Raw genomic sequence first — 12,702 nt, 5'->3', positions numbered from 1 at the left:
TAGATGCTGCATGGTGCTAATTGTCATTATATCTGAAGGATCAAAACAGTGCCAAAGTGTTTCATTATCACATTGGTCACCTGCATAATTTAAAAAAGGGGAGAGATGCCGTTGAGAAAAAATAATAATGTGACAAGCAAAGCAAAGGATTGTGGAAGTGCATACAATCAGAATACTAAGCAGTGTTTCAGTCTTGGTTAACTTTGGTTCAGACTAGACAATAAGAAAGGATGAATGTGAGCTGCCTTTCTCCATCGCTTCTTTTAAATGAAAAGGAGCATCAGATACAGCAGTGGGGAGTGGAATAGCAGCAGGAGCAGGGCTGCTAAACCCTTTCCCTTCCAGCTTTTTCCTGCTCAAAATTGCTTTTCATAAGCTGCTTTCCTACCTGGAGAGGGAAATGGTACAGGGTCCTTGTGTCTATGAGAAAAGCTGCTGTTGATGACGACTTTGAGCAGGCAAACAGCAGGGAGGTAAATTAATTTTACCCACAGCGGGTGGCGCTGTGGGTAAAAGCCTCAGCGCCTAGGGCTTGCCGATCGAAAGGTCGGCGGTTCGAATCCCCGCCGCTGGGTGTGCTCCCGTTGCTCGGTCCCAGCGCCTGCCAACCTAGCAGTTCGAAAGCACCCTCGGGTGCAAGTAGATAAATAGGGACCGCTTTCTAGCGGGAAGGTAAACGGCGTTTCCGTGTGCGGCTCTGGCGCGCCAGAGCAGCGATGTCACGCTGGCCACGTGACCCGGAAGTGTCTTCGGACAGCGCTGGCCCCTGGCCTCTTGAGTGAGATGGGCGCACAACCTTTACCTTTAAATTAATTTCATTTCATTTATTATATTTCTAGGCCGCTTTTCACTCCCCGAGTCACAAACAATAAATAACAAAAACATAATAGAACATCACAATTACAACATAAACCATGTATAACAATGAACAAATTATCTGTAAAACAACCACCTTCTATAAAACACTATTAACAAAACGACTAAAAAAATTAAGTTAAACAGCACAACCACAACAAAAGTCGTATTATGAGATTCACAAAGCACTGCAGCACTCATAATCCACAAAATAATATTAACAGCATTAACAATTAACAGACTAACAAACTAAGCACTGTGGAAATTCACACACACACACTCCCCACCTCCATGATTCATAATATTCCACTCAGTTCATCAAAAGGCACATACACATAATGCCCATGGCAACAGCTCCATTCTGAAGGCTCCTAGGGTTGGGGTGGGGCAAAGCAGGTGGAAAAAGCCATTTCCTGATGAGACAAAGTCTCAAGTGTTAAGCAGTCCCCTAGACCAGTGTTCCCCAACCTTGGGCCTCCAGCTGTTTTTGGACTATAATTCCCATCATCCTTGACCACTGGTCTTGCTAGCGAGGGATGATGGGAGTTGTAGTCCAAAAACAGCTGGAGGCCCAAGGTTGGGGAACACTGCCCTAGACTGCTTCCCAAAGATGGAGACATATTGGGTGTCTCTCATATATCACCTTCATTGTCTTGCAGAAATAGAGGGAGAATATTCTCCTAATTACGCTTGAAACTCAGGGTCAACCAACATGATGTCCTCCAGGTGTTGGGCTCCAGTTCCCATCAGCCCCATAAGACACACAGTGTGGAACCTTTTTCAGCCTGAGGGCCACATATCCTTCTGGGCAACCTTCCAGGGTCCACATGCCAGGGGTGGGTGAGTCCAGAGGCAGAGCAACAAATATGCCTTTCCCCTTTGCAGAACAAGATAGTTTCTACACACTGGCTGGTGATGGATACGGATACGGCTTGGGGAAAATTTATGTGGCTGTAGAGGGGAGTTGCCTATGGAGAGTCACAAGGGCCAATGTTCTGGTATTAGGAAGGAGAAAAAAACTCCTCTCTTTCTTTGAATCCCACACCCATAACTTTTTCTAATCCTTTTTTTTTTTGAAGGCCATTCCAATTGGGGGGAGCAAATTTTATAGTTTAACAATGTTCTGTGTGCAGGACTTCCTTTTGAATGTCCCGAATCTTCCAGTATCCTGAATCTTCATTGGATGTCCCCAAGTCCTAGTGTTATTAGAGAGAGAAAAGCTCTTCATCCACCTTCTCTACATCATACCTAATTTTATATACCTCCATCATGCTTTTTTAATATTTTTGTGTCACTCAGGACATATAGAGAAGCTGATAAATCAGTAATCATATGGCAACCAAGGTCAGGTTGTGGGCAACTCAAAACATATACATAAGAATTATACATACAAATAAAAACTTAACCTATACAGTAAACAAAACATACAATACCCCCAAAATCTTAAATCTCAAAGGAGGCCACATGACCTTATCTAGAGCCATGTTTGCACCATAATTTCAGAAAACTGTGGTATCACTTTAAGCAGACATGGCTTCCCCCAAAGAATTTTGGGAGTTGTAGTTTGTTAAGGGTTCTGAGAGTTCTTAGGAGACCCCTATTCCCACCACAGAGCTATAAATCCCTCTTCACAGGGAACTCTGGGAACTACAGCTTTGGGAGGGGCTCTCCCCAAACTCTCAGCACCCTTAACTAACTACAGAGCCCAAAATTATTTGCGGCGAGCCATGGATGTTTAAAGTGTTATCATAGTGGTTCAAATATGCAGTGTGCATATGGTCAAAGCTGGACAGCCTTCACTGGGAATTTAGCTGTATTAAACATCTTAACAATAAAAATAAGCGGGGTAACTTGGTGTTTTATTGTGTATTTTACTTAATTGGTATTGATAGGTTTGTGGCTTTTATTCTTAGCTTTGTTAAACACTCCTTGCTTCCCTTGGAATAGGGAAGCCACACAATGAAAATGACAACAAATGAAGTTTAGAGACTCCAGAGCTTAAGCGCTGGGTTTGCTGTTGTACAATGTGTTGGCTAGAGCTTCAAAGGCAGGTTTTCCACCAAACCAGAGTGGTTGAGGCAACGCGGTGGGTCCAACAAATAGCAGAAGAATCCTTGTTGTTTGTCCCGTGGGGTCAGCCTGATTTAAAAAAAATAAATAAAAAAATTGGCAGGCAGCATTCTGTTCTTTTCTTCTTGGACTGTTCAGCCTAAAAAGCTGTCAATATCTCTTTCATGGAGACTTTGAACAGATGCCTAAAACAGTTGCTCAAAGGAGAGAAGGATGCATTTTTTAAAAAAAAAAAAATCTTTGTCTCAAAATAGTGAAATATAGACACATAATCATCGAAGGATGCTCGGCTCATCCTCACATTGACTGTTTCCTCTTCTTCCTCTACTGCATGGTGCGTTACCTCACACAGTTACTTCATCCCACCCAGTGTTTCATCTGTATATAAAAATTAAAAATTCAAACAAAAATCTGTCCTGCATGAAAAACAGGCCCCTTTTGGGCATATGGTTCATTATGCACTTTTCTTTAATTACTAAAACACCCGGGATGACTCTCTGGCCTGCCCTTCCTTTCAACTTGCAAGTTGGATCTGTTCTCCAGCTCGGAAATTTTGGAACAGCCGCGTGGGGATTTCAGCTTCGTTTCTCGTAAAATTGTAGGTGCAACGTTTCTTTCTCTCTCTTTCTTTTTTCTTTTTGCTGAAAATTCAAATGGGAAACATGCATGTTAGTTTTATTTATTTCATTGTTTCAAAGCAGTGCTATACTGCCCTTAAATCACATTCCCAAAACAAATTAAGCAATTAAAATAAAACTGCAAAAGCAAAAAAATGATAAAAGCTGCATGAGAGAATCAACAGGATTAGAACTGGTGCGTGTGAAAGAAAACTCAGCAAATCTATACATGCACTCAAATCAGAAGTTTGCTTCTTAAATGCAAAACTACATGTAAAATATAGTTCCGAGAATTTGTCCTCCTGCCATCAGGCACTCTGGGTTTATCCTGTTCTAGTTCTAGTCAGAGACACCCACTGAAATTAATGAACTTAAGTCAATTCTGTGCATTATAGCTGGCATTGCATACAACTCTCTTACCAGGCAAAGCAGCTTGTTTCAGACAGAGCAGTGGGAGCTACTGTCTAATGCATTCTTCCCTGGTTATTTGACTGCTCAGAACTGTACCTGCCAATCTGGTTTAATCCCTGAAAAATAACAACTATAGGAGCCTATTTTTATTTTTTTTATCTTGAAAAGCAGCAGTGGACTGAAATGTATGGAGAGGAGCAGGTTAAGGCAGGCATAGGCAAACTCAGCCCTCCAGATGTTTTGGGACTACAACTCCCACCATCCCTGACCACTGGTCCCGTTAGCTAGGGATGATGGGAGTTGTAGTCCTAAAACATCTGGAGGGCCGAGTTTGCCTATGCCTGGATTAAGCTGAGTGCCTTGGTGAGTTAGAATAATAATAAAAATTAATAATAAAAAACATTAAAAGCTTTCCTAAACAGGGCTGCCTTCAGATGTCATCTAAAAGTCTGGTAGTTGTTTTCTCTTTGACATCTGGTGGGAGGGCCTTCCACAGGGCAGGTGCCACTATCGAGAAGGCCCTCTCTTAACTCTTAATCTCAGGGTTGTAGGTTTGAGCTGCACACACTGGGCAAAAGATTCCTGCATGATGACTAGATGGCCCTTGTGGTCCCTTCCAACTCTATGATTCATGTGTAGAAACACTTTTCCTCCCCCAGTCTTCTGTTTGTCTAGGTGCTTCAGTTGACTTCCCATTGCCTGCGTTGATGCTGCTGAGTGGGAGGAGGGGCCAAGTGGTGGCAAAGGCAGCTGATGTCAACAGATTTCTTCCCCCTTTTCTGATTATGCTCTATCTCCCACCCTTTGCTATGCATAGATGCTATTTGTTTCTTGTGTTTATACCTAGAAGATGGAAACAGCTTCATACAGCTTGCACCTCTGTACACAGGTAGATAATTGGAAGTTGCCTCTATGGTGCCATTTCAACTGCATTTAGGGGAGGTGTCTTTCAGTGGGAAGGAGGGGTTTTTTAAAAAAACTTTTTATGCATTTGCTTTTCTAAAGCTTTCTCAAAACCAGCAAATCCTGCACCATTCCCCCCCCCCCTTTTGGAAAAAGACATGGCAATAATTCAACCCCCTTGCTGCCATTGTAAGGATTTCAAGATTTGCCCAATGTACCCCTTTAGATTGGGTGAATCCCCAAACAGGGAGACATTTACACCAGCCCTTGTGCCAACACAAAACCTTATTACTCCAGTCAATGTGCGGTACGCTCAAGACATTGTTGGACTACACCTCCTGCCATCCCTGGTTACTGCAGTGGTGGACTTGGGGCTCTCAAACTCCAGTGGCACCCTTTGTGTGCTGCTAAAATTCAGTGTCCCTGCCAGTGTGGTCTAGTGGTTAAGAGCAGTAGACTCGTAATCTGGTGAACTGGGTTTGCGTCTCCGCTCCTCCACATGCAGCTGCTGGGTGACCTTGGGCTAGTCAACCTTCTTTGAAGTCTCTCAGCCCCACTCACCTCATAGAGTGTTTGTTGTGGGGGAGGAAGGGAAAGGAGAATGTTAGCCGCTTTGAGACTCCTTTGGGTAGTGATAAAGTGGGATATGAAATCCAAACTACTACTACTACTACTCTTCTTCTTCTTCTTCTTCTTCTTCTTCTTCTTCTTCTTCTTCTTCTTCTTCTTCTTCTCATGCTCTGTTTTACAGCATTGTTGTGGCAAAACTGGTTGCTCTACCCTATAACCACCTCTGATGGGAACTGGAGTCCAGTAAGAGCTGAAGGACACCATGTTGGCCATCCCTTCTCTAGATCCTGATCTCTTCCCTTGAGAATCTGATTTTCCTTTCATTCCTTTTGCCAGAGAAAAACTTGCACTTCCCCCTCCCTTGGAAAGAAAACCTCCCACAATAAAACCCACAACCAAACAACTATCCTTGGCTTCATTAGATAAGTTTGGAGGGCATGCTTTTCACCAGTGTTTCAGGTCCTGATTTGAATTGGGACCTGCCATGGCTGCTTTATGCAAAAAAAATTAAAAGAGATGGGCAATCAGGTAACGTGGGGGTTAGGGAGAGAACCATTTTCAGCCAGAGAGTCCCATTTCTTCCAGGGCAACCATTTGGAGGCCATATGTCATGGGGTGCTTGGGTCCAGAGGCAGAAGTGGAAAGAACACTGAATGTGATTGCTATCTTTTGTACAATTTCTACAGAAACTCATACTCCCCTCTCTACCCTCCCAACAAGAAGTACTCTTGGAGTTCAAGGACAAATTGCACACAGGCGAAAGCACTGGAGGAGGGTGACCTGGTGAGGGGTGTGACTCAGGAAGGAGTACGTCTTGTGGGGGAGTCCCAAGGGCCAGATAGGTGTGACTAGCTCCACGTGGCCTCCAGACCTGAGGTTCCCCATACTGGCTCTCCTATACTGGCTACTTTGGGAAGCAGAATGAACATGAATATGGAACTCACACTCACCAGCTTGGATGGCTTTGAAAGAGAATGGGACAAACTCATGGCTATCAATCGCTCCTAGCCATGATAGAGGCCAGTAATGTTTCTGAATACCAGTTGCTAGAAACCACAGAGGGGGAGAGGGCTCTTGTGGGCTTCACATGGGCATCACTGTGAGAACAGGATGCTAGAGTAGATGTGGCATGGGCCTGATCCAAAAAGGTTCTTCTTATGTTCTTGGCCCTGAATGAGTAATGCAGAGAGATCTGCATTGGCTCCCAGTACGTTTCCGAGCACAATTCAAAGTGTTGGTGCTGACCTTTAAAGCCCTAAACAGCCTCGGTCCTGTATACCTGAAGGAGTGTCTCTACCCCCATTGTTCAGCCAGGACACTGAGATCCAGCACCGAGGGCCTTCTGACAGTTCCCTCATTGCTAGAAGTGAGGTTACAGGGAACCAGACCGAGGGCCTTCTCGGTAGTGGCACCCGCCCTGTGGAACACCCTCTCATGAGATGTCAAGGAAATAAGCAGCTATCCTATTTTTAAAAGGCAGCCCTGTTTAGGGAAGTTTTTAGTATTCAATGCTGTATTGTTTTTAACTCGATTGGGAGCTGCCCAGAGTGGCTGGGGAAACTCAGCCAGATGGGTGGGGTATAAATAATAAATTATTATTATTATAACAGCATGGCTCATGTCTAACGAAAACAATCAGATAGGAGACATCCTTTGTCATGAACACTTCTCCCCGAGGTATAAGAGCTCAAGAGGAGTCAGGAAGCAGCCAACAAGAGAGAGGCTTGCATTCTTCCCAGACAGCTGTGAACAGTAATTTATCAACTCCCCTCACTTTGAGAATGACAGGAATGCAGAGAGTGTGCTAGACAGCAACCAACTCTCTCAAGTGACACAGGCAAGGGGAGAGGGAAAGCAGTTCCACACTGTAAGGGGAGTTAATTCATTCAAGGAGCAGACATATGGGAAAGGTCTTAGAAAACAAAGTTGGAAACAGAAAGGGCATAGGGTCCGGATATTGTGCCATAACCGGAATCGCTCTCCAGAAGGGTCAACCGATTCATAAGTCATGGACATACAGATAGGTGTCCGAGGCTGAGTGTTTGTATTGCAATCAATCTTTAAACTAATTACAACTTGAGTGCTGTGTTATCAAGATGGCATCCTGGCTCCTGACATCTTTTTTTTACTGTGGTTCTGCAGGTGACAGGCATTTCTTCTATACAGTTTCAATGAGTGTTCCATTCCACCCCCCCCCCTTGTTCTTTCTCTCTCTTGCTTTTTTCAACTTTCATCAAGGTCTCTCTTTTCTTGTTTGTTTACATAATTGTACATCCCTACAATGAGAATAAAATCAAAAGTAGAAGGTAACGCTAACAATTCTAACGTGGTGCACTTGGAACATGGAAACATCCAAAGTGATTATCTTCCCATGAATGCAAAAGTGGGAGAGATCAGAGGTTAGCGAAGCTTCAAGGATGCACATAGGAATGAAGAGTCAGAAGCTTTGTTCTTCACACCTCCCTTTTCTTCCTTCCCCTCTTTTCTTTTCATCAAATGATGTAAATAGCCCCTTCTGTCTTCCTTTGTTTCATTTAGGTATTCGTTGTCACGGTTTGGCATTTTGATTTGTACATGGTGCCCTTGGCTTTACTGCTCCTTTTTGCTTACAACTTCTCCCTCATCTCTCCAGAGAAAGTGTTCAGCACACAAGACCCCCAGGTAAGTTAAGTTGTGCTTAATATTTCAGGTTCTGGTTGTAATTTAGTATGGAACAGTGGTGTGTGTTGCATTTATGCGTTGTCATATAGGTGAATCCAGGGATGGGGAGTTTGTGACCCTCTAGATGTTGATAGACTACAACTCCCATGGTCCTTGACCACTGGCCATGAGAGATGGGGCTGATTTGAGTTGTACTTCCTTGGGTCCCCTGGTGTCGATGGACTACAGTTCCTATCATCCCTGACACCATCAGCTTGCTGGGGCTGATGTGTGTTGGGATTCCAACAGCATCTGGAAGGCCAAAGAGTCCTCACTTCTTGTTTACCTTGATTAAGGCTTAACCCCTTTGGTCTTTACTAGGGATGGAGAAGGAATTTGATTCAGTACACATTTAAAGCCAAATCTTTCAAATGTGCAATACGCACACACGAACACAACTATCCTTCAAAATTCACACTTAGTTGAATTTTGCAGTGCAGTTTTCCAGCCAACAATGTCTACAAAAACACACATGTTAGAGGAAAAGGTGCGTGAAAATGAAGATATCAGTGAAGATAGCACTAAGAAATGCATTATACAGTCATACCTCTTGTTATGTTTGCTTCAGGTTGAATCTTCAGTTTGCATTCCGGAAGTGACGGAATGGGTTACTTTTGGGTTTCGCCACTCGCGCATGCGCAGATGCTCAGAATGACTTCACACGCATGCACAGATGCAGCAACCCGCGCCCCGTGCATGTGCAGACGTGGGTTGCGTTCTGTTCATGATGCGAACGGGGCTCCGGAACGGATCCCGATCACATCCAGAGGTACCACTGTATTATATTGCAGAAAAAACAAATTGCTGTAAAATGTGAAGAGGGGAATTTAAGATTAGAAAAATCAGAAACCAGGTGTCAGGGGTTCAGAAGGAGAGACACAGGAGGGGGAGCAAATGGAGAGTGAGGAGGAGGAGTACGAGGGGGGCGCAGGCAGTGACAGTGGCCAGAGTTATTCCACAAGCCTCTCTAGCGAATCGGAGGACTCACAGAAGGGAGCGCCGGTGGCCAGAGCAAGGGAGATTCCAAGGGAGAAACCTCAAGAGGGAGGGGCCAGCGGGGAGTCCCTGAACAGCAGCTGGAGATCAGGGCCAGCGTCTCCACCAGAGCGCAGTGGGGAGGGGGAGTCCCAGGAGTCGGGACCAGTGTCCTCACCACCAGAGGGAGGAGAGGAGTCAGGTTTGGCAACACCCACATCAGGAAGCGGGGAAACGGTCAGAAGGAAAGTCACCGGCTGGGCGCGCGCGCCAAGTTCAAATGTACAGGAGCGCGGCACAGCGGGGAGCCCGGGAAGGGAGCCAGGTCCTAAAGCCCGCCGGAGGGAGGGGCAAGACTCAGGAGGCTCCGCGTCAGAGGAGTCCAGGAAGGAGGGAACCCCAGAGGGCAGAAGGACCCAACGCAGGAAAGAGCAGCGCAAGAGGTGGAGCCGGGCTAGAATCTTAAACTGGTGTGGGTGGAGCAGTGAGTCAGAGGGGACTTAGCCGGTCTAGCGTTAAGACGTGGGCCTGCGCGCCCAGAGCTTGGAAATGGAAACCAAACTTCAATAAAGACTTTTGTATATAATATCCACTGGGCGTTGGTCCTCTGTGAGCTGGGACCTAGCGGCAGTCCTGACACCAGGAAAACTGAAATTAATAGGGCCTTCCACCCCTAGCATTCACACACATAGCTTGAATCAAAACCAAAGTTTCTCTGACTTTATTTCCCTGCATTCATTGATTAGGGTGCCATATTTCAAAAAGTAAAAAAAACCAGGACACCCTGAAAGTTGTTGAGCTTTTTTTCGAATTCAAATAACTTTCTTGTACTAGCCGTTGGACATGAAACATCTGAATCAAAAATACATAGGGGTCTTAAGAAGTAAAAGGGCTGTTGCATCACAAATAATGGTCTCTGTTTAGATCCCTGTGTCTCCCTTACAGTTCACTGCTGTGTTGTTCAAGGTCTTCTTTCTTAGCTTTTTGGCCGCCAAAGCAAAAAGAGCAACTATAAAGTTGTTGAGTGTTTTTTATACAAATGCCAAACAAGCACTTTTTTTAATTGATCCAGGACAAAACACCGGACGTATGACAGCCCTATCATCGCTTGTTGTGCCAAGCTTCTTTATAACAGCCCTATGGGTTATTTTCAGCTAGGTCCAACTACGTTTGTACCCTTAGAAATGTGTGGACCTAACTTAGCCATGTCCTCTAATTTCAGTACATCTCCTATGAGTAGGACTATTGTTGAATACGGCCCTATATGTGTTTCCTTAAAAGCAAACCCCACAGGCAGCACATAGCTTGTTCAGACAAGTCTTCAGTACAAATTCAATCTATCAATTTAGGATAGTTGTTGGAGGTGTTACGAGACAGGCCTATGTTGAGCACACTCTGCCCCATAATGCATCTATTTCATTTATTTATTTCATTTAAAAGTGTTTCTAAACCACTTTTTTTAATTATTTTTGAAATCTTTAAGTCGTGGACACTTTATAAAATAGCAAAACAATATCCATTAAAACCAAAATACAACCTGAAACCATAAAACAACAACAAAATAAGTCAAAACAAAACAAGAGATCTGGGGAATTTGCTGATTTTTTTTTTTTTTTTGCAATGCAGCTGTATCCCACCTGGAACCTGTCGAATGTATTGGACTTACAACTTCCATGGGTTAGATAAGACTGGGAAGGACTCAACTGGGGCTGATAAGAGTTACAGTCCAAAATAGATCTGGAGAGTGCCAGGAAGGCTGGAAAAGGTGGCATAATGCCTCACAAGCCTGCCAGTCTGATTTGACCTGATATGACTGTGAGATAAGAGAGATGGATATGGTATACCATAGTAACTTCATCCATCTTGAACACAATTGCTTGTGTCCAGCTGGTTCTGTTAACATTGCTATAGTCATTATATACAAAACCACAACAGATATTCTTAAAATGAGCTGCTTTTGTCATCAGTTTGAATCAAACTAAGATTAATTCGGGTCAGCTTTTAAACTTTGCTTAATGGTTTTGCCTTCTCTTCTTCCACCTTCAGTTGAAGTAACTTTGCTTGGTACTCTTGCCCTTTTGAAGCGCCCAAATCCTTTTCCACGAGAGCCCTAAGATGGCGAAATGAGGCGAGGGGGTTCTGAAGAGGAATTTTTTTCTGCGCATTAAAAAACAAAACTAAAGTTCAGAAAGTCTGTGGAGTTAGAAAGGAACAGGATGCTTCTTCGTAACATGCAGGGATCTGTTTTTAAACCTGTCTGTCAAAATGCAACTCTCTGTGATTCACCTTGTGAAACTTCAAAGAGAGCAAATCTTATGAGCAACTTTATGTTACTTTCAATCTGGATAGGACCTTGGGGGAAGCAGTAATCAGTTTGGTGTATTGGTTAGTTAGACTGTGAGACCCAGGCCCCAAATCCTCACTCATCCATAAATCCATGCTGATCTTTGGGCTATTGATTGTCACTCAGCCTAACCTACCTCATAGTGTTGCTGTGTGGGTAAAATGGGGAGGAGGTAGACCATGTATGCCACATTGAGAACAACAACAGCAACAATTATAATAGCACTGTGGTTATAATTAAGTTGTATTCAAGCATCTTCCTGCCATTTTATTTTTATTTATTTTTACTTTTCTGGTTCTGTTCAGAGACTGCTCTCCACCCCACCCCCACTTGAGAGACAAGAGTTGCAGATTGGGGCAAATGGCATTTTCAGTTAGCTGACCATTTCAGGCACATCAAATACGAAGACAAATGGTTAGAGGCCAAGTAATCAGAGTGAAGTCCTAATCCCTACAGATGGAGCCGTAAAAACATTTAACATGGCTTTTATTACATCTGGAAAATTGAAGTTTTGCTCTCTAGGTGGAATTTGGGACAAACAAGTCATTATCGAATGCAAAGGGGATAGGTTTGTATTGGGTTTTTATGGGGGATAAAATGGTATAGTGAAATCCAGCAAACCTGATGATGGCTGAGGACACAGAGTTAAAAACAACCCCTCTCCATCACTCATTCTCTGACGACACATTGCTGTCCCACTGAAATCCCAAGGATTCTGTCCACTGATGCTAAGCGGGTGATGGATGTTGCGATTTGCCATACGTCTTGTCGAGCACACTATTTTTCTTTACAGCCTCCCGTTCCCCATCACACATTATTTTCAAAAGTTCATTTTAGGAGGGTTCATAGGAAGCTTCTTATGCCATTGAAAGCATGTGTGAGGGGCTGGAGAGGGGGTTCACACTGACTAGCCATGCCCACTTTCAGGGACCGTGTGAAAGGGACCTACATGAGGGGGAAATCCAATTAGCCCAGGCTGATTCCCTCTCACATACGGGAGGCCTTGTGCATGTAAGCATTACATTTACACTGTGTACCGTTCTGGTCACCTCACTTCAGAAAGGATATTGTAGAGCTGGAAAAGGTTTGGAAAAGGGCAAATGATCCAGGGAAAGGAGGAACTTCCCTGTGAAGTAATTCTGTGACATTTGGGGCTTTCTAGTTTAGAGAAATGGGAAGTAAGAAGTGACACGATAGAAGTGTGCAAAATTAGGTGCAGCGTGGTAAAAGTGGATAGAGAAAAGCTTTTCTCCCTCT

The 12,702-nt window shown here is 44.0% G+C and overlaps 1 protein-coding gene across 4 annotated transcripts in view; it reads left to right on the top strand.

The window, feature by feature from the left end:
• Window positions 1–12,702, top strand: part of MCTP2 (multiple C2 and transmembrane domain containing 2) — a 111,123-nt gene that overhangs the window by 75,980 nt on the left and 22,441 nt on the right. For all 4 annotated transcript variants that reach the window (XM_083713123.1, XM_083713125.1, XM_083713124.1 and 1 more), the window contains exon 18: window positions 7,965–8,087. In XM_083713123.1, coding sequence (XP_083569249.1) covers window positions 7,965–8,087 — 123 coding nt within the window. The remainder of the gene's footprint in view (window positions 1–7,964; window positions 8,088–12,702) is intronic.

This window comes from Podarcis gaigeae (genome assembly GCF_964106915.1).
Source record: "Podarcis gaigeae genome assembly, chromosome: 14".
Lineage (NCBI taxonomy): Eukaryota > Metazoa > Chordata > Lepidosauria > Squamata > Lacertidae > Podarcis > Podarcis gaigeae.
Note: the sequence above shows the minus strand (reverse complement) of the source record. Positions and strands in the feature narration are given on the sequence as shown.